This window comes from Astyanax mexicanus, chromosome 20 (assembly GCF_023375975.1).
Source record: "Astyanax mexicanus isolate ESR-SI-001 chromosome 20, AstMex3_surface, whole genome shotgun sequence".
NCBI classification, from domain to species: Eukaryota; Metazoa; Chordata; class Actinopteri; order Characiformes; family Acestrorhamphidae; genus Astyanax; species Astyanax mexicanus.
Genome location: NC_064427.1, coordinates 525,001 through 547,389, shown reverse-complemented (window position 1 = coordinate 547,389; position 22,389 = coordinate 525,001). Strand labels below are relative to the sequence as shown.

General features: G+C 38.6%; 2 protein-coding genes across 5 annotated transcripts in view; both read right to left on the bottom strand.

Annotated features, from left to right (window-relative positions):
* Nucleotides 1-3,538: 3,538 nt before the first annotated feature.
* On the bottom strand, nucleotides 3,539-15,368 carry LOC103042277 (metal transporter CNNM3). 3 transcript variants are annotated; one of them, XM_022680745.2, is made up of 9 exons: nucleotides 13,528-15,368; nucleotides 12,522-12,665; nucleotides 12,096-12,254; nucleotides 11,007-11,176; nucleotides 10,073-10,169; nucleotides 9,346-9,476; nucleotides 8,694-8,820; nucleotides 8,340-8,406; nucleotides 3,539-6,440 (listed from the first exon to the last, which is right to left on the bottom strand). In XM_022680745.2, exons 1-8 carry the CDS (start codon nucleotides 15,074-15,076, stop codon nucleotides 8,357-8,359), a joined length of 2,427 nt encoding a protein of 808 aa, XP_022536466.2. In that variant the 5' UTR covers nucleotides 15,077-15,368; the 3' UTR covers nucleotides 3,539-6,440; nucleotides 8,340-8,356. The 3 variants fall into 3 exon arrangements, with proteins under 3 accessions (XP_022536466.2, XP_022536467.2, XP_022536465.2); XM_022680746.2 differs by lacking the exon at nucleotides 8,340-8,406 and having other exon boundaries at nucleotides 8,640-8,820; nucleotides 13,528-15,367; XM_022680744.2 differs by lacking the exon at nucleotides 8,340-8,406 and having other exon boundaries at nucleotides 13,528-15,367.
* Nucleotides 15,369-16,600: 1,232 nt separating this feature from the next.
* The window catches only part of LOC103027926 (metal transporter CNNM4), a 25,223-nt gene continuing 19,434 nt past the window's right edge, over nucleotides 16,601-22,389 (bottom strand). For both annotated transcript variants that reach the window (XM_022680743.2, XM_049468497.1), the window contains one exon: nucleotides 16,601-22,389. This exon is cut by the window's right edge and continues 1,938 nt beyond it. The gene's annotated coding sequence lies outside the window, so the exon portion shown is untranslated.

Here is a 22,389-nt window from a genome sequence, read left to right as displayed (position 1 = left end):
TAAAAACACAAGTTGATGAGTGTTTAGTGTTGCTTCAGTCAGTAAACTACACAGATACAGATAAATACCTTACTGACCTGACTTTACCCCAATTTAACTTTTATTTACATTAGTTTATTACATTATATTATTGATTTAATTATTATTAATAGAATACACATCAATCAGTTTAGGTATTAATTTGGCCTGAAACTTACTTTTCTTCTTATTCTTCTGATTTTGTTCTTGTTTTTTAAACATTCCTTAATTTTGGGATAAAGCTCTCTTATCCAAACACATCTGCAGTCCAATATTTCAGTGTTTGGACTCAAACATTCAGCTAAAATGCAGCTAAATTTACTAAAGTTACTCTAGATCTGATGAAATATATACAATATATATATATATACACAAATATATACCAATCATATGTTTGTACACACCTTAAATTCTGAGTTTTTTATTTTTTCATTATTTTAAAATGTTCTACATTGTAGATTAATACTAAAGTCAAACATGTGGAATTATTTAGTAAGCAAAACGTGTCAAACAAACCAGAATATTTTTATACAGTTTTATATTTTACATTAATTTGTTTAAAGTTTCCTATGATTTGTGATTATTAATCCTAATTACAAAGACCATTAAAAACATTGTAATGACGAAACTGGCACTCATCAGGACCACCCCAGAAAAGGATGGAATATACATATATTAGATTTTTGTGTATAATAGTCAGTCATATTGAACCCCTCCCCCCTATTACTGCAGAGGATGTGACACAGTCACTCAGATTTACTCATAAAACAGATCTGAGTAAATCTCAGAAGATCAATCAGACTGAGATCACAGGATTTAGATGTTTTACCAGTGAAAAAAAATCATCAGATTAATCACAACAGAAAAAGGGTCAAGTGCTTTAATGGTGGAAATCCAGTCATCAGCAGCTGAGCTGGGAGTGTTAAGATTTAATCTATGTATCATCAGTATAAATAATAATAATAATAATAATAATCTACCTTCTGAACTCAGCAGGAAAGATGCTGTGTTTTAAACCAGTGAATTACGGTGTGAAATATGACAGTCGGTCACACCTAGTAGTGATAGGAGGAACACCATATCACCACCCCTAATTATCACATCAGGTTCTACTTTTTTACTGTTTTTATCAAAAGAAAAATTTACACTGTTCTCTTAATTTCCCATTATATATCTACTAGAGACAGATTATATCTGTACAGTATCATTTATTTTACTTTAATCCTGGATATATGGAGATATATGGAGTGCAGTATTATTATTATTATTATTATTATTATTATTATTAGTAGTAGTAGTAGTAGTATCATGACTAATAATTCTGGATCATTGACTTCTGTTACTGTAAATCTGATAAAATTATTGTATTTTTTAATATCTCAGTTATTAGAGGTGTACCATATCATATCATATTATATGCAATAACAACATTTAATTTTCATTTTGTTGCAGTGGTGTATTTTTGAAATAATTTTTATTTTAATTCAGTGTTTTGTCATATCACCAAGAGTAGCGTTATCATAAAAAAATACCATGAAATATTGTGATACTATTATTATTTTAGGGCAATATTGCCCACCCCTACTAAATATATTATTATTAATATTACACTCACACAGATAAACATTTATTACATTATAACTATCAATTATTAACTTCTTTCTACCTTGTTGCTTTTCTATCAATGATTGTTCAATATATAAACATTAATATATAATAATATTAATAGTGCAGGTCTGACAGGTCAGTTACATTAATATACACAAATTAATATACTAACTTATTTACTACTAATAGACAGTAATAAAGAACCGAATTAGAATCATAATCTGAATTAGAATTAGATAAGGATTAAAGATATGGGGTTATGGTTAATTTAGAGTGATGTTTTAATTAATTAAAAATATTTTAATAATATTTATTGGTTATTTTTATAAGATATTTATATATATATACATATATTTAAATGCAGTGTAATAATATAAAGCGCACGTTGGGTTATGATGCTGGTGCAGATTTTTTTACTGTTTTAATCTCATTATTAATATTGTTTTTAATTGTTATAATCCAGGATTTTTCAGACCTGTGGTGAGAAATTGGCGACAGCGTGTAAAAATTCCGTAAGACACGAGACAAAGGGAATTGTGTAAAAACAAAAGAGAAAAAGAGGAAGTGACTCTGGCGCAGCGACACTGATCTGCAGGATTAATACAGAAGTGAGATTTAAATAGAAGTGTCTGATGTTCAGGAAGATCCGGGGTTTAAACTGATAAACTGCTGATCTGTATAATTTACAGAGAATCGGGTAAATTTACCTTCAGATCACAGATATTACTGAGAAATTCACTAAATCACTCTAAAACACACTCACACTATTTACACAGTCACTACAGCTGTGCACAGACACCATGAGATCACTCCAGCTGGATTTTGGTGAGAATTTGTAGTAAAGAATATAGATTTTAAAATACAGCACTGGAAAAAAATAAGAGAGCACTTAAAAAATATTGAGTTTCTTTGATTTTACCAAATTAAAAACCTCTGGAATATAATCAAGAGGAAGATGGATGATCACAAACCATCAAACCACCAAACTGAACTGCTTGAATTTTTGCACCAGGAGTAAAGAAGCATAAAGTTATCCAAAAGCAGTGTGTAAGACTGGTGGAGGAGAACATGATGCCAAGATGCATAGAAAAAAACTGTGATTAAAAACCAACCAGGGTTATTCCACCAAATATTGATTATTTCTGAACTCTTAAAACTTTATGAATATGAACTTGTTTTTTTTTTGCATTATTTCTAATTTATTTGATCAGTGTATTCTTGCAAAAGACGGCTAACAATAACATAACAGTAAAAAAAAGCTATTAGACGAGAAGAGTTTGGAGGCGTAACAGTATTTACGATTTAAAATCACATCATCAGTAGTGTAGGATTTACGATTTACGCTCAAGAAGAATACACAGTGACGCACAGCTCCAACACCATAAACTCCACTGAAGTTTAACCAACATCCACTGATCTGGATCTGGAGAACACAGGTTAGATAATCAATAGATCTTCTATAACTGTATTCAGGTTATATTAAAGAGGAAAAGGATTTTTATCATTTTATTATTTTTTTTTCATTGATGCACCTTTATTAAGAACAAATCTTTGTTTTCAATCAGGTGGAATATTTAAAAAATCAAAATCCAGAGAAAATAGTATTTTTTCACCTAAAATTCTGTTTGCAAACAGCAGAAATCAATAAGTAAAAATGTGAAAAATGCAGAAAAATCAAAGTAAATTGAAACTAATGAAAAATAATGTTTATACTCAATTTTATATTGTAAAATGTAGCATTAAACAAACAGAAATTTAACTGATAAATGATACACTGAGCCAGAAATTATGGGACGCCCTGTTCTAAAGCTGTGCAGAACACAGAACTAACACTGTGATTTAACAGCTCCCTCTACTGGAGGCGGAGTTTACTGACATGAAATTTTACATAAAAATAAAAGAAAAACAACAATTTTTTCACATTGGTTTGTTTTTATTTCCTTGGAAAAGTTGAGATCAAGAGCATTCGATGCAATAAGCAGTATTTAATATTTAATATTACAGACGGGTTTAGAGTTTCTACAAAAATCTCTCGTTACAATTCAGTTTCCTTCAGGAAAAAAAACAAAACAAAAAAAAAATCAGTTGCCAGCAATTATTCTGTTTATAGATTCTATGATTTAGAGGTTTATTAATATACAGCAATCTCTACCCTAATCAAAGAGCAAAAAACAGCATCTCTCCTGATTAATATCGCAGTTTTATTTTAAACTATATACATTCACTCTCTCCAGATTATACAAACTGAGTAACAACAGAACAAACGATACTACATATTATAACAAATTAAAATATTTACTCAGGATTAGGTTTATTAACATGTTAAAAGATGCTGAAGATTAATAATAATAATAATAATAATAATAATAATAATTCACGATAAATGTAACACAGCGGAGTGCATCATCCGGAATGCATCAGCGACCTTACAGATGTGGAGGTTCGGTTATACAGCTGTTTTAAAGAAAGATAAAAAATAAAAATAATAAAAAATGAAAAATAAAAAATTAAGACAGAGAACTACAGTCCTGCTGAACAACGGAAAACAATCCTGAAGCCCACCGGCCCAACTGTCCAATCACTTTATTGGCACATTTGAATACACACCCACCCATTCACACACAGCTCCACTCCCACATCCACCGTCCAATCACAAGCTGGAATGTAATTAATGAAAAAGTTGAAAAATTACGGAAATTTAAATGAACAGAACACTGTATTGTTTTAAGAAAACAAAAAAGGCAATGAAAAACCACGCCCACCACCCAAACAGACACGCCCACCACCCAAACAGTCACGCCCACCACCCAAACAGACACGCCCACGTCCAACCCACCTGCACTGCTATGGCACATCGTTCAAATACTTTCTGACAAAATGAGATTCAGATTAAACTGAATTAATTTGGCAAAACTAATAATAACAATAATAAACTAATTTTATACTGTGTTCAGACTGCCCAATCCGATTAACAGAGAATCTGGATTAAAAAAAAAAAAAAAAAAAAAGTTGTGAGCACCATAAAAATGCCGCAAACCCACAAATTTGGATTAAAATTCTGAGGAAAAAAAATTAATAATAATAATATTAAATCCAGTCAGGTTTAAGCATCAATAACTAAAAAATGATGTTATTATGAAGAATCAAAACAAAAATCAAATCAAAACCGACCCAAACCGACTCAGACTGAACCGAAGGCGTCCTTCAGCTTCACACGGCACTTTCTACAGACAGCAGCTCACCATCCACCACTCCGTTTATACATGTTTATGGATAATAATGTGTGCATGTAGTGGAATTGTATGCTTGTGCTGATATGTGGAGTTTTGGAGGCACTAGAAATAATTAACTAAAAACAAACTAAAAGAAAAAAAACCTTAAAACCCCTCAACACTGCAAATATACACACAATATATTCAAGATTTTTGGCAGAAACCGAACCAAAACCAACAATACGTTCGGCAGAACACTGAACAGGTTTTCAATCATTTTGCCACTTTTCTCTGCATTAATTAAATAACCTTAATATATTTTCTATTGCTTTTCAAAGAAAGTGCCATTATTCAGGGTAAAATTACTTTAGTCAGTTGCAGAATACTCTCTCTCAGACTCCGGCTGCTGATGGAGACGCAGTATGATCTACTGTACTCTCTCTCTCTCTCTCTCTCTCTCTCTCTCAGACTCCGGCTGCTGATGGAGACGCAGTATGATCTACTGTACTCTCTCTCTCTCTCTCTCTCTCTCTCTGACTCCGGCTGCTGATGGAGACACACCACAACCTATTGTACTCTCTTTCGTACTCTGAGAAATATTTACACTTCTGTGTTCTAACTCTGATTAAGAAATGGGAGTATGCTGTTTACATCACTACATCAATAATAATCAGATAACTGCAGAATCAGATTTTTTAAGTGCATGTAAACCTAAAGAAACATTAATGATGGTGAATATGATGATTGGTTTATGTATGGTCATGTTCATGTTAGCTTATAAACACCATCTTCAGCAGAGTGTTTTTCTAAACTGCTTGAAAACAGCCAGTCATTCAGAGCAACAGCCCGAAATGTTATATTAATCTGTAGTTATGAGGATCAGATTATACGATAAAACAAAAAAGTGAAAATAAACCTGTAATATTCTGTTTTTTTTTACCCCACAGAGCGAGAGAATCATGGCAAAAAAGGATTTTATACCAAAACAGCATAAATAAGTGTGTCGTGGTTTGGGGGACGGGCTGGGGGCGGAGCAAGGCAGGGAGGGAGGGGCAAGGCAACATCAGGTAAGACCAGACAAGACAAAACAGTGTAGTGTGTTCCTGACTCGCGGCTGCGTCCAAATCACAGAGCAGTTCCTGCTGCCCTCGCTGCCACATTACAGCACGGCACGACCCGGACCCGGCACAGTTCAGACCGAACACTCTGAGGCACTGCGCCACCTACAGGACGAGAAAACACCCCGCAATAAAAACCGGTACGACACCACAAGAGGAATGCGTCAAAATAAAAGTTTAAAAAAATTAAAAACCAGGCAAGAATGAGGACAGTCGTGAACAGTAGTGGACGTGTCGTCAGACAGGCTCTACAAAAAGTCTCAAACTGTCCAAAAATAAAAATAATAATCCACCTGAATAAGTTGTCAGATCTCAGCACTCCAGAGATAAAAAGGAAAATCAGTGTAAAAATCTGAATTTATTCATTTAGAATCAGATCCTGCAGGAGCCAATCAGATTCATCCATCAGAGAGTCAGAAAGCAATTCTCTGTCCTGAAGCTCCGCCTCCTTCCTCCATCCTGAATTCCTGCAGCTCGCCGAGACCTGCAGACACACACACACACACACACACACACACACACACACACACACACACACACACACACACACAATCAGATTCCACTGCAGGTCTCAACCTGTACCACATACCATCACACACACACATCATAACATACTCACAAAAACACACTCACATTCACTAGAACACACACACTACAATGTGCTCACTATAACACACTCCACCATCACACTGAGTATAACACACTCACACATTCACACTCACAATAACACATTCACACACCGTAACACTCAACAAAACACACACAATCACACTCACACATCTGCAGTTTCTCTCCTCTTTCACCCAAATGTAACTGAATAATAAACAGCATTTTCACAGATATAATTCAGAAAGGGTTTTACACACTGAAGCATTTTAAACACATCTGATCACAAAGCAGCAAAATTAAAATAGAAATACAGAATTTTACAACAAAAAGCAAAAGCAGGAGCCAAGCACCACCTGAGAACATCACCAAAATAAGGGAGTGGGCGGAGCTACACACACTGTGGTGTGTTCAGATTGGACAAATGTTCAAATTAAAATAAATTATTCTTTGGTGTGTTTTTTCAGCTGGTGAACTGAATTGAACTACAACTCTAAAAAACACACTAAAGAATAATTTATTCTTATTTAGAACAAAAAGAAAGTGAGAAAAATAATAAAAAAAAACATTAATACAGTAAGAGTAATACAGTAAGAGCTCCAGTCTCTTTGGTGCTTGGCCCTTTATTTCTAATCAACACATTATAATAATTAATAAACAGGAAAATCTATAAGGACAGACGTACAGAGGAACAGAACGTTTCTAAAATAAGGGACTAAAATGGACAAACAGGGAAAAACTACAGGTTATCAGTTAAAGGAGCACAAGATCAAAACTTACCTGATTAATATTATTAGTGATGATGCAATTAATCAGTTAGATGGAGATAAATTATCGCAGGAAGGGAACATTAAATAAAAGTTCCTAATAAACTGGAAGGAGGTTATTTAATGGTTGTGATGGAGGCAGCATCCAGGACGTCTCATTTTTAGAGTTATAGTCATTTTCGGAGGAAAATGATCACATGATACACAGCGTGTAGTCCATGTTAAAGCAGGAGTGAACTTATAGAGCAACACCAGAAGCCTATTAGCCGTTTAGCCACGCCTCCTTTTCCCACGCTCCCTCTGGGCTCTGGGGGATGGCTGCTGATTGGTATGATGTAATCGTGGGCGGGTCATTTTACAGTAGGATGCTATTAACAGTGCTAGCTAACATTAGCTAACATTAGCTAAGCTTCTCCAGGACTGCTGTAAGCTACTGCTGCTTTAGCTCAGCCAAAATTTCACAGCTTTAAAACCTCGTATCTCCCCAGTAAAAAGCTGTTATTATCATGTTATCCATAGACCTGTCATGATAACTTTTTTTTTAATGGATGATAAATTGTCAGGAGATCGCTGGTTCGAATCCCAGTCATGCAGCTTGCCATCAGCTGCCGGAGCCCTGAGAGAGCACAGTTGTCCTTGCTCTCTCTGGGTGGGTACAGTACAGTAGATGGCGCTCTCTCTTTCCCCTCATCACTCCTAGGGTGATGTAGATCAGCACAAGGCTGCATCTGTGAGCTGATGTATCAGAACCGAGTCGCTGCGCTTTCCTCCGAGCGTTAGCACTGTAATGCTACTCGGCAAAAAGGTTCAAAAAGAGGCGGAGTCTGACTTCACATGGGTCCTGGTACTGGGGCATCACTAGTGATAGGTGGGGTAAGATTCCTGAGAATTTTATAAGATATCAGACAGATAAAGATTTTAAATAAAGACTGTAACTGGTGATGCTCTGTAACGGATGCTTCACAGAGGATGCTGCACAAACTCATGCTTAGGACTGAACTGGTATTTACCTCATGCACACTGTACTCTAACAGTAGTTCTCAATTGCATCAAAGAATGAAAAGTGAAGAGGAAAGTCTGGAGTTGCCATTAGGGAGAAAAAAAATGTCAAAATAATAAAAAACAAGAAATAAAAGAGAGAGAGGAAAGAGAAAAGAGAGAAGAGAAAGAGAATCAGTCTTTAATTTGTGGGATGAATTAAGAAACTAAACAGAAATGTAAATGTTTTATAATCAGAGAGTGTGTGTTTATAATCAGTGATTCTGATTCTGATCCGCTGAGGTAAATGTACAGAAGTGTGTGTTACTTGCATGAGGAGTTGAGGCTGTGCTGGAGGAGTCTGTGCCTCAGTCACAGCTCGGTACCTGTGCTCGTGTTCTTCTCGTTCAGGAGCTTCGTCTGACTGTTCGGCAGAATCTTTATCTCAGGAGGATCCGGACTCTGAGCCACACGAGACGCCATCAACGCATTCAGATACTGCAACCGGGTCACCTGAGAGAGAGAGAGAGAGAAAAAAAATGGGATTAAACACTATTTCTTCTTTTTAGGAAGTCATTTTTTAAAGGCCTCATTCCCTTCCATTGATTTTTCATTAATTCTAAAATGTCTATTTGTGGTCTTCCCGTGGTCTTTCACTTTTAAAGCTCCACTAGGTAGGATTGAGATTTTGTGCTTGTGGGCTCCCCCTACAGTTGTAGAGTGTAATAAATGTTTCAGACGGATTAGTTTCTCTTTCTCGTTTTCTGTCTTTCACAGACGTATTCGGCTTCTGCCAGAGTGTCTGTATGTTAGTTTATAAAGAATGAACCAGTTTTTCTTGTAGAACTGTTTAGAACTAAAGGTCGGAAAGCAGGTTGCAGTTCTCGCGAGCGTTGGTCGCAGCCGCCTCCGGAAAACTTACAGAGTCTGGTTTGAGCTCAGAGGAGCTCCGGCACAGACATGAGAGCACCGCTATTCCTCCTATTACACCTCAATGCAGCGCTGCAGTGAGGTTTGGATCCCCTGGTTTATACGTACCTTGATGAGCTGCAGGTCGGTGAGGGCTCGGACTGTGTAGTCAGGACAGTAGCTGGACGGGCTGGTGGCATCTCCCAGCTCAAAGGGGTCTCTGGGAGAGCGCCGCTGTGTGGACACTGGGGACTGATGCACTGTATTAACACAAGATCAGTTCCCCAACATAAACAACTACAGGTGGGCACATCCTTACATCTTTATACCTTTTCAATCAGTGTTTCTATTAATATTATGTATTCCTACACAGTAAATAAAATAGTAAAGTGATCTATGAGATTATGAAGGAACACATAATGAATCATGTAGTAACTTAAAAACAGTGATAAACAAACTAAAATACTCTGTGAAGTATTTAGATACTCTTATCTGAGGAGCTGTTTGTTAACTTGTGGTTTCTGAGGCTGGAAACTCTGATAAATTTATCCTGTACAACAGAGGAAACACTCACTCTTTTAACCTTTACTGGGACGGTCCTGATGAGTGCCAGTTTCACCATTATAATGTTTTTAATGGTCTTTGCTCAAACATTACTCTAATAGAGCTATTCACTGTATACCTGTAACTCTACCTCTTCAAACCTATTATCTCTTGACGAGTTCAGCACAGCTGTTAACTGTATAATGTAAAATATAAAACATTCTGGTTTGTAACACTTTTTTTATTTACTAAATAATTGAATATGCTTTTATTCAGTTATTCTCTTTACCTGGCAGTGGTATAGAGTACGTACCTGAGGAGGGAGCTGTGAGAGCTGATACACCGTAATAAGTAAAAGCTCCATTCTCAAACTTCAGACCTTCTTTACCAATCTCCACCTCCACACGACCCTACACACACACACACACACACACACGCACACACTTTATTGTGTGTTATTGCACAGACAGCGTGAGACAGTAGAGAACACACACTGCAGTGGAAAGATCTGGAATGTGTTTGACTGGACTATATTATCAGCTCTGAGTTTAGAGCAGATAAACAGATCTGCATTAAAATACATCATTATCACCTTACAAAATAAATAAATAAATTTGATTTGATTTATGTTTGAGTAAAATGAACATTGTTGTTTTATTCTATAAACTACAGACAACATTTCTCCCAAATTCCAAATAAAAATATTCTCATTTAGAGCATTTATTTACAGAAAATGAGAAATGACTGAAATAACAAAAAAGATGCAGAGCTTTCAGACCTCAAATAATGCAAAGAAAACAAGTTCATATTCATAAAGTTTGTATAGAGGTTGTATAAAATACATTTACTCTGAGCACTAAACTTCAGTTACTGAAAACAACAGCAGATTTCTGAGAACTCTGAGGCGTTTCATCATCCTGTTAAAGTAACTCAACAACCCTCAGAGGCCGAGGTCCTGCTAACCTCCTGCTGGAGCTGCGACCTGAGACGACATGCTGGTACAAGTTTAACAACTCAAACATTTCAGCAGAGTGAACAAACCCCTCTGCTTCTGCTTCAACTACATGATTTCACACCAAACACACTGCACTACTATACACACTATTACACACACTGCTATAGACCTGTATCATTTGGGTATCGGTACTGAATTTAATTTTAAAACAATACCCAGCCCCAGAAGCTAATTCTGACGTTTTGTTCCTATACTGTAAAATAACTCAGGTGGGTAATTATGGCGGGTCTACCTGCAGCAGTAGGATGAAGTAATCCACAGGGTGGTTCCGGGTGTAGAGGTAATGATCTGGACTCAGACGGTTGTTTGGGTCAAACTTCACCTCCTGGTTGACGCTCGGGTGCCGCAGGAGATGAAATAAGACTTTCTCTGAAACTCGCTGTGGACTGAAATGCTCCACCTCTGTAACAGAGAGGAAAAAACAGGATTATTAATAATCATAACTGTGTTTTTATTACTCATAAACTGCAGGAGAAACGCAGATCTGTGTTTCTGTATTCTGTAAGAGTCTAAACTGCAATTCTGAACTGATAAGAGCTAAAGATAAGAACACTGAGGAGCTGCAGGATTACTCAACCTGTTCTTTATAGACTGCTTATTACTAAACATGGTGTGCCATATTATGCGTGCCATACTGCATTATAATGTGCATTATCAACAAACATCTGTTTTCTGATCTATTTTTTTATACATAAGACACACTGGATTATAAGGTGCATTTCAAGTGGCACTAGTAAGGAACATGGGTGTAACCATGCTTCCCTTCTAATTCAGCAAAAAACATTTATGTGTGTATGTAAAGTGCTTCCTTTTATTTACAGCAAGCTTACATTTCCAATATATAACAGTGCAGTTAGCAGCAGCGCTAGCCATGGTTCGCAGTGCTTAGCGCTAGTTAATGCCACCCAAAAGTGCTACAATGAGAAACTACAATGCGTAAACATGCAGACTACAGTCTACTAAACTCATCTCTGTACAGCGAAAGAGCTAGCACTATGGTTAGCGGCTAATGCTAATACTGTTCCAGCCTTAGTGCTGGAGAAACTTCACTGAAAACTCACCCTTATAACGCTGTACTAAGATATTAAGAGCATCTTAAAGTGTGAAAAATACAGCACATAACCTCCACATATTTCAGTTAAATATAATGAAATTTGTAAAAATATGAAAATCATTGTTATGTAAGAGAGTTCTTTACAAGTTTTCAGAAGTAAATCTAGTCTATTTACTAAGATTCACTCTGCAGCTTCTGTATGTAAAGTAATTCAATTAATCTATTCAATTAAATTAATATTCCAGCTGAAGCTCAGTGTTTCCACACCTCTGGAGAGGAAGCGGTGTGTGGCCAGCAGGAGCTGAGGAGACGTGCGGATCTTGGGTTCTCCTTCCGGTGGTTTAAAGAGCGAGAACTCCTCCTGACTCGAGCGAGGCTCCAGAGGAATCTCCAGCGCGGCGGCGGGACGCTTCACCTTCATATTCACTGCAGGACATGAAGACACTCCATCAGAGAAACACTCTACACACCATCTCTCCACACCACCACACACTGACCCAACAAACTCACGCTTTATTCAGTGCTTTATGACTACACACTGAGATGTACAGTTTATCAGTTCAACAACGGCATTGGATATACATCATTGTTTTTTCAATATTGCTCAGCCACATAGCTTTACAACACAAATCAGATTTTTGCAGGCAGTAGATGTGCTCTGTTCTAAGCTTCACATGTACAGGTTATACTTACTGTAGCCATCAGACTCATCCAGGATCTCAGACTTTATGATCTCCTCTATAACGTCCTCCAGAGTAATCAGTCCCAGAACCTCGTAGAACGGGTCTCCCTCCCCCTCATTATTCACCCTCTGCACTATAGCCAGGTGAGAGTTTCCTAGAAAAAAAGAAATAAAACTAAATTACAGCCAACAGTGTTTTTTTTCATTATTTATGTCAAATGTTTGTGGACACTCCTGCTAATAAATGCAATATTCAACTATTTTTGTGTGTGTGAGTGTGTGTTTCTATGCATGAAGTGATTTCCGCCCAACACAAGTACGATACACTGCCTGGCCAAAGAAAAAGTTTCCAACAACAAAAAAAATTCTAATATTTAGCTGAACCATCTTTATCTTTGATTGTGTGACTTTGCATTCACTGTAGCATTGTTTCAATAAGCTTCTGCAACGTCACAAGATTTATTTATTTCAATCCAGTTTTGCATTAATTTTTTTATCTGTGCAGTCTGACCACTGCACAAAGCAGCTCTTCTCCATCCAGCACATCCCAAAGATTCTCAATGAGGTTAAGATCTGGACTCTGTGGTGAACTCTCTCTCAATCCATGTGTGAAAATGATGATCTCATGCTCCCTGAACCCTGAACTCTTTCACAATTCCAGCACCATCAATCCTGATATTATTCATCTTGGAATATGAAGAAAAATTAATGGAAGAACCTGATGGTTTCCATTGATGGAAGAAGAACCTGGTCTATATTCAGTATATTCCTTTGCTGAACCTAAACCTGCAGACAAACTGCAGCATCAGGTCCAGATTATTTACTTATTTTTGGACAGGCAGTGTATTTATTACATTTGTGTTGTGTTATCTTGCCATGTTTTGTTTTGTTTTGTCTGGTCATCATCAAAATCTCCAACATCTCAAACTACCTCAGTAATCTTTACTGAATGCAACACCACACAACCCCAGGTATCCAAACACTTCTGCACACCTGTGGTTGGTCCCACCGCCTCACCTTTCTTGAACTCCTCCAGCATGGCGTCCAGCTTGGTGTCGTTGAAGACGAAGTGCAGCGGGTGGTTGTAGAACTTGGTGATGGTGGTCATGGGGGTGCAGTCCTCCGGGTCCACCAGGGCCAGGTCCTTCACGTACAGGATCTCCACGATGTTGGAGCGCTCCTCCTCGTAGACGGGCACGCGCGTGTATCCGCTCTGCATGATCTCGGACATGGTTCCGAAGTCCAGCTGGGCGGTGGAGGGCAGCATGAAGCAGTCCTTCAGCGGGGTCAGGATGTCCTCCACGGTCTTGCTCCTCAGCGCGCCGCGCCGGAACTCCTCCTTCACGAACTCGCTGTACGGGTCGTTGACGTTGGAGCGGACCATCTCCATCACCTTCTCGCGCACGCCGCACGTGCTGACGTCGCGCCGCAGCGCCACGTCCAGGAGCACGCCGAGCGGACAGGTGAGCGGGCAGGTGAGCGCCAGGCACACCTGACCCAGCCAGATCAGACCGGGGGCGAGGTGGAAGCCGTAGCCCGAGCTGATGATGTGCGGGAGCAGCTCGGCCAGGAGGAACAGCAGGGCTCCACACGTGAAGACCGCGGGCAGGATGGAGCCGAAGGCCCGGTAGAGGAGCACGCCGAGCGCGGAGTGACCCAGCGCGGTCAGGAGGAGCAGCGAGCACACCAGGAAGTTACCGCGTCTCCGGAGCGGCTCCAGGCGCTTGGCCGCCCGCCTCTCGTCCTCCGCGCCGCAGCTGTGGAGCACGTAGAGCTCGAGGGGGTCGAGACAGAGCAGACTGAGGCTTAAACTGCGAATCAGAGCACAAATAAACACCAAGGCTGCTATAATTACCGATAAAGCCCAGGTAGGGATCCAGTCTGGGGGTAGCTTTGGCTCAGGCTTTAGCTCTGGCTCCGGCGCCTTCAGCTGGAATCTATCCGCCCCCAGCGACTCCCAACCCGGCCCGCTCAGCACACACAGCCGGTGCAGAGCGCCCGCGCTGGAGGCGTCCCCCTCCGCGGTGCGGACCTCCAGCACACCGCTGCTGTCTTCATCCGCGGAGAACTCCCCCTCCACACGGAATATAGAAGAGTTCCTCAGGATCTCCTGCCTGCATGGGTCCTCCTCCTGTTCCTTTACTGGACCGGGACTGGAACTAGGACCATCAGAACCAGAGGCACCAGCAGCAGCAGGAGCAGCAGGAGGAGGAGGTGGTCCAGGTTGGGAGTTGAAGTTCTCCACTCCCGCCTCCCGAGCGAACGCGAGCCACGGCCAGCTTGCATTGTTATTACTATTATTATTAATAACATTATTATTTTTAACCAGAAACAGCAGCTCAGATCCAAACAGCCTCAGCCTGAATCCAGACCCCGGAGCAGCGAACAGAACTCGCCCGCGCATGTACACCCGCCTGCCGGCCTCCTCCTGCAGCTGCCCCCCCTGCTGCACCTCCAGCACCTCCTCCAGCCGCAGACCCACCAGCCTCTGGGCGCTGCCCCCCAGCAGCAGCGGGATCAGGAGAAGCAGCAGCAGCGGGAGCAGCGACCGCCGCACGACCACCATATTGGATTCGGGCAGCTCGCCTCTCCGCCCCGCCGATCATGTGACCCCCGCCCGCCTACCGTCACCCTCCTACCGCCGCGGAAAACAGCGGCAGAAACGTCCTCACCGGCGGAGCCATGGCGAAACACGGGGCGGGGAAAAACACGATAATAATACACCGATTCCTCCTCCAGCGGCTCGGGGACTCCTAACCCCCGGTACGGCGGCGGCCCGCTCTCCGCAACCCCAACAACAACAACCGGGGCTCCTCAACTCTCCGCTTCTCGGGCGGATCTACGTCGAATGCTTCACCCGACCAATCAGATTACAGCATTGTTAGCCACCAATTGGAAAAAGGAACGACACAAGAAAACCCCGCCCCGTTTGAGCGTGTCGAGTCAGGTCAGAGTGAAATATAAACACTGTATATTCAAAATTCAATATATATTTTTATTGTCACTAGTGTGCAAATGAAAATATTTACAACATAGAGTAGAATAATAAAATAATATAATACACAGTATACACACAATACACACCAAAGTCATATTGATATATGGTATTGTACTGTAGATATATATTTTAATGTTACTGGATATAAAACAATACAATGCTATATAGATGCGCTGATATCTGTGTGTGTGGAAGTGCAGAGATAGTCCAGTATGTGACAGAGTAATAATGAATAAAGTGCAGAACTGCAGGAACAGAATGAGTTGTGTAACCTAACTTAATCCAGCAACACTGTTCGTACATTTAACCTCAACCATCACATTGTAAAATATTTCACCCGACCACTGCAGACTACTGGTATTTTAACCTCTGCATCACTCTAAAATACATTATTAATGGCTCACAATTATGTTTAAGTTTTATGTACAGTGATCGGTTGCAACAGTGTTATGGAAGCAAAAACAAATAGCCATTAGTTTCTCTGACTGGAATTTATCTACAGGAAAGCATTTAGTGATTGCTGATAGATTTTCTTGTGTTGGTTATTGGACTAAAATGGAATTTAATGTTTAATATAAGAATCACTTGTTCACCATTCCCAAGGTGGCCCCTATTGAAAAGTTTGGAGACCCTTGTCTTACATCTATAATGCTTTTTAATTTTGTCGGGGAAAAAATCATTATCAATACGTTCAATTATCATTAGTATTAGTCTGAATTAATTTTTATATGAGGCTGGACTTTTTATTAGTCAGAAATACTAGTTCTCTATTTTGTCCCAATACTTTATCTTTTCCAAATATCACAGTTTTGAAAATTCTCTCTCTCTGATATGGTGACAGGTTGCTTGCTAAGGTGTTGCCATGGTATGCCTGTTGGTTGCTTTGGTATGGATGTTGGTTGTTAAGATATTGCCAGGTGGTTACTATGTTATTACATTGTTTGCAAGGTATTGCTATGTGGTTGATAAGGTGTTGTCATACAGTAGCTGTTGGTTAATGAAAGCTTTTATTGGCTGGTTTCCTTATTAAAAACTTTTGTAGCTTTAAACAAGATCTAATACATACACAATAAATACACTGAGAACTGTATTTTTTTTTATAGAGAAATAGATCTCTCAGATTTATTGTCATATTTCATCAGAACTCCTCCAGTATTTATTATAAAACACTATGTACACATTGCTTTAAATAGAACAACCGAAGATACCTGGAGGTACAGTACATTTGCTCGTTACACTCTTCTTCCCTTAACAGAGAAACACAGATCATATATTAATAAATCAAATAATCGAACTCTGTAATAGACATAGATAAAAAAAAAATTAAAGAAGAAGAAAGCCACTTCAAATCTAACCCTCAGAAAAAATAAAACGTACATGTTTCAGGGAGAAAAAAAAAAGAAGAAGAAAAAAAAAAAAAGAGTATCCAGATGAATAAATCATCATTAGCATTGTCCATAAAACTATAACTGAAATATCTTTATTTTGTCAAAGAAAAAAAAAAAACGTAAAGGGTTGCTGTGGTAAATTCATTTTTTAGCAAGTGCATGGAAGACAAGTGTGTTCCTTAGCAATAGTGTGGTTCCTCAGTGGCCAGGAGGGCTGTACTATATGTGCTGTTTGGTGGACGACAAGCCCTTAGCTTTTCTACGAGCTTTTCTACGAGCTAATGTACGACACGCAAACGAGCGTGAGCACAAACAACGAGTAAATCAATTACGCACAGAGGAAAATTCTCCCACATTCATAATCGTTAACCTCCACTGTTCACTAATCATCAAACCGAGAACCGTCCTGCTCCGAGTTACAACTCAACTCTTAACTCAACTCTCAACTCAACTCTTAACTCAACTCAATTTAAGTCTCAACTCTTAACTCTCTGGTGAGTGTGGGAGTGAAACCCTGGCTCTGGAACAGCGGCAGTGCGAATTAGAGCAGATTAGCAGACTGGACCCCGAGCCCGAAGGAATTTCATTAGTTCTGAGCCACGGGAGCCCCTCCCTCCTCCACGTAAACCCAGCCAGGGGGCGGAGCCTCCGTCGTCACGGCGCAGGACGGAGGAGATACAGATCAAAGTGCAAAAGGCTTTGGCCGAAGTGTTTCTGAACTATCTGATACGAGGCGCGGTAACTTTGGTCGTCTTGAGTTTGAGCAGAAATGCATGGTCACAAACCCCCCCTTCCCACCCATCACTCAAAATCTGGACACACCCCCTTCACAACCCCACCAATCAACAATGACTTTTCTTTATTATGATTTTTTTATTTTCCACATCATAGATTAATATTAAAAACATCGGAACTAACTATAAATGATCAAACCTGTTAATTATGAAATAAAAAGAGTACGGAAAGCACCTTCATATTTTTATATGAATTTGCTAAGGTTTTGCTATGGTATTGGTTGCTAAATTGTTGCTAGGTGGTTGCTAAGATATTGCTATAGTATATTGTATTGATATTTTTTTGCTACGGGGTTGCTGAGGTGTTTCTCTGGCAATGATTGCTAAACTGTTGCTGTAGTGTTGATGTTGGTTGCTTGGTGTTTGCTAAGGTGTTGCTATGGTATAAGTGTTGATTACTGTGTTGTTGCTTGGCAGTCAGTTGGTAAGGCATTACTACTAAGTGGTAGCTAAAGTGTTGCTATTGTATAGCTTTGGTTGCTAAGGTGTTGCTAGGAGGATGGTTTGTTATAATCTGTTTGTTTACTGTTTACTACATAATTCATTGTTATTATGTCTTCAGTATTAATCTACAATACAGAAAATAAACATTGAATGAGAAGGGGAGGTGTGCCCAAACTTTTGACTGGTTCAAACCTGAAAGTAAATTCTTGAACACATGCAAACTCAACTGAGGTAACATCTGAACCCGGTCCTTTCCTTGTACAACATTGTTAATTAACCCCTGTAATAATAATAATAATAATAATAATAATAATAATAATAATAATAATAATAATAATAATAATAACTATCGTAACTATTGCTTCTCTTTTAAACCTCTCATAAAGGCAACATAATATTTATAAATAACTGGTATATAAACTATATAAAGACTGGACTGCTGTCCACCGTTACACTGACCAACAACACAAACAAACGGAAAATGGTCAACATAAAATAAAACGTCGCTCACTGTTCATTAGAGCGATTCTTAGCTGATCATGGTGTTTAACTCGCACACATCGCTGGAGAAAACTAGCGTACAGAGTATAAACTGGGGAATTTATTATTATTACTCAGAACTACAGCATGTAGACGATCCTAAATAATCAATACTGAATATTGATTTGATTAACAGGATAAAGGTGCTTTGCCACTGCATGATACCTACACTACTCAACTTAACTCTAACTTAGAGTCTTATTTCACTCTTATTGCACTGTACTCAACTATTCAACTCTACTCTTATTTCACTTTTATTTGATTCAATTTGACTTTTTTAATTTAAATTAACTCAACTCTAATTTGATTTCACTTTACTAGACTCAAACTTGACTTTTGTTTGATTGACCTCGATTCCTATGTGATTCAACTAAACTCCAATTTGACTTATTTTATTTAACTCAACTAATTTTTGACTTTATTAGACTTAAACTTGACTTTTGTTTGATTTAACTTGACTTATATTTGACTTTTATTTGAGTCGACTCAAATTTAGTTTGATTAAATTGTACTATTATTTGACTTTTCGCGACTCGAATTTAACACAGACTGACTCTGATTCCACACTAGTTTGACTGAACTCAACCCTTATTTCACTCTACTTTGTTCACATGAAATATAGGTTCTTTTGTTGGTTCTTTGGTTTACGGAACCTTTCACACCTGCTACTTTGGTTTGGACCAGAGTAAAAAAAAAGTCTAAAAGGAATAAATAAAGTGTAAAAGCATCCGAACGGAAAGTAAAGAAGCTGAATTGAGTTGAGTCGGGTCATGCAGTGTTATAGTATCATGCAGTGGAGGAGAAGCACCGTCTGCTGTGGGAACGAAAGAGAAACTAATGGGGTCATGGTGTTTAACTAAGCTAAAGCTACACACACACACACACACACACTACTGTGTTCTAGTGCAATAAAAAGGGAAATTGAAGCTTTACTGTAATTGATGAGCATCTCCAGCTTCTGATCTGGTGTTGGGGAAGAACGCTACAGGCTGAATTCAGTTCACAGTGGATTCTGTCTCGGCACCAGTAAAGCTACGGCTGGATCACAGGTCTGGAATGTTTTCTTAGTTCTGAACGCCAAGTTATTCTTCTGCATCAAATCAAGACACAGCCACTGTGATTGGTCCAACACACCTAAACACTTAAAACAGCGTAAAGCTACTTGCGCGGGCGATGTCGTAAACTCTGAGTTGACTCCACGCAGAAGAATAAATCGACTCTAATCGTCCCATTTCACTAATAATGACCAAAAATCTCACAAACGTCTTTATAACTGACAATAACATGGTAAAACTATGATTACAGATGTGCTACTGATGCAGTTATATGCTGGAAAGGACTGTGGCTGGTTACCACATCTCTTACTGGACCAATTTCGGCCAATCGTAGCCTCTTATATCTGACGAGGCCGTGTCCACACGTATCCGAATATCTTTTAAAATGATTTTGCTCCAATGAAAGAAAAGCGATTGCATTAGCATGCCAGGCCTTGAGGGGGCGCTAATAGTAATAGCAAATCAGGTAGTTACAGATTCTAAGTGTTCTAAAACAGTATTTTCATTTATTAATATATGTAAATCTGGAATCTAGTGTATTTCTGTGTGTAGACACTGTAGTTTTATTACTTATTTAGTTCACTATATAGGGAGTGAGGAGATTTTTGGGATTCAGCCATAATAAATGTGTATGTTTTGTGATGTTAGCTCTTTTAATAAAGCAACTTCATGAAAACAGTGTTTAAAAGTGTTTAAAAATGCATCGGTTTTAAAAAGCCAATAAATTAGCTATTTTTGTGTGAACTAGAGGCCAAAACACAGACAAAAGCTTTAAAATTTTTTAACATTAATTTTTTTTAAATCCGTGTGGATACGTGTGGAGGAGGCCTTAAATAAACAAAAAACAAAAACAAAAACAAAAAACATACCAAACATACCAAACATACATACATATGCATCTGAACTGAATTTAATTTAGGCAACAATAAAAAATAAATATGGATAAATATTTATATATTTATATAATTTATTTCTATTGCATATATATTTATATTTTTATATAGTATATGATCTACCTAGTGTCTATGTTCTGGGGTTGGATCTCCTCTGCTCGAAGGCTGAAAGTCACTGAATATTGTGAATATTCTGAATAATAAAAATCTCTAAAAGTACCGTCTATTATTTAAACTACGTCAAACCACTTCCTGTTCTTAAAGCTATTTGCATAATAATAAAACAACAACAACAACATCGTCGAAGAGAATGTCCCTCATTTTATCAGGTACCGCTAACATACAGATCCCGAACTGTAGCGCGATAAACCCAAGAGCCTCGGCTCGTATTACAGCTGCGTCCGAACTCCAGCCAATGCACCAATATACCGCGCAATATATTTATATATAAATATATATATATACACGCTACGATATCGGTATAACTACGATAAACTCTACGAAAAAGACGAATCACATAAAAACTCTCTCAATCTCTTTCTATATAACAAATATTGATTGTGCCCAATGGGGCACCATGTTCCCAGCGCCCTCACTGCGTACACTATACGGCCAAAAGTGATGGGACACCTGTCTAGAGAAGACTAGATTTATGGAAGAAGTCTCGCCCATCAATAAAAACAGCCAATCAGCACAAAGAATGGCGGATTAGATTGGAACATGTCCATCAATGTGGAGATCTGCGTAAGTGCAGCAGCAGGAACAAGTGCAAAAATCACTACGTTTTTTGGGGCAAAAAAGTCAAATTTGATCCAGTTTTATCAGTAATTTATAACATATTACTAAAATAGTAATTCGACTCTTAGTGACCCTTAGCACTTCCCTCAATGTGGTTAGTTTAGAGTATTTTGGTCTCTCGCTATTCATAGAAATAGGTAGCTGGTCTTGCATAAGTGGATATATACATATGAGCTAACTGGTGTTTTAAATACAGACAGCAAGTGAAATATATGATCAGTACTGTTGAGGGGTTTATAACCCTTTATAACTCACACCTGACACTATTAGACATGGAGTCAATATCTTTGTGTTTGGGAAGCTTCTCCACAGAGTCCTATTCTATTGGCAGTACTTCTCTCCTACAGTGGGGTGTCCACAAACTTTTAAACATATAGTGTACGTCCAAAAAAACCCTTAAAAATACCAAAAACAACAAAAAACAACCAACCGTATACATGAAGTCTGGGATTGGAGGTTATAAAAGTGCAGTTTCTTATCTCTTATTATTATTTTTATACTATGAAACATTATCACGTCGCCGTTCAAAAATGCCCGAGAAATCTGACCAAGGCATTTTTGGCTTTTGCATGCTACAGAAACACAAAATCTCAGGGACAGGGACGTGTATACGAGTTCACCATGCAGTGAGGACGGGGACGGGGAGACAGTGGAGCTAGAGGTCCTGCTGACCGACTCAAGCCCTTTCACACCAAGTACTGATCTTATTTATCGACAAAAACTTAAAAAATATGTTTTGTTTGAGTTTTATACATGAATATACATAAAACTGATGGTCTGTGCAGCTGTGTATTTATTTTTATCAATCAAACTAACCAATCAGAGCTCTGTTGTCATGGATACAGAAAAAACTAAACACTAAATGTAGAATTTCCTTGGTCGAACTAAGATATTTTAACAGCAATGTTTTCACAGGATTTTTCTACTCTATTTCCTACTGGGAAATTCATAAGAGCTCTGAATCCAAGA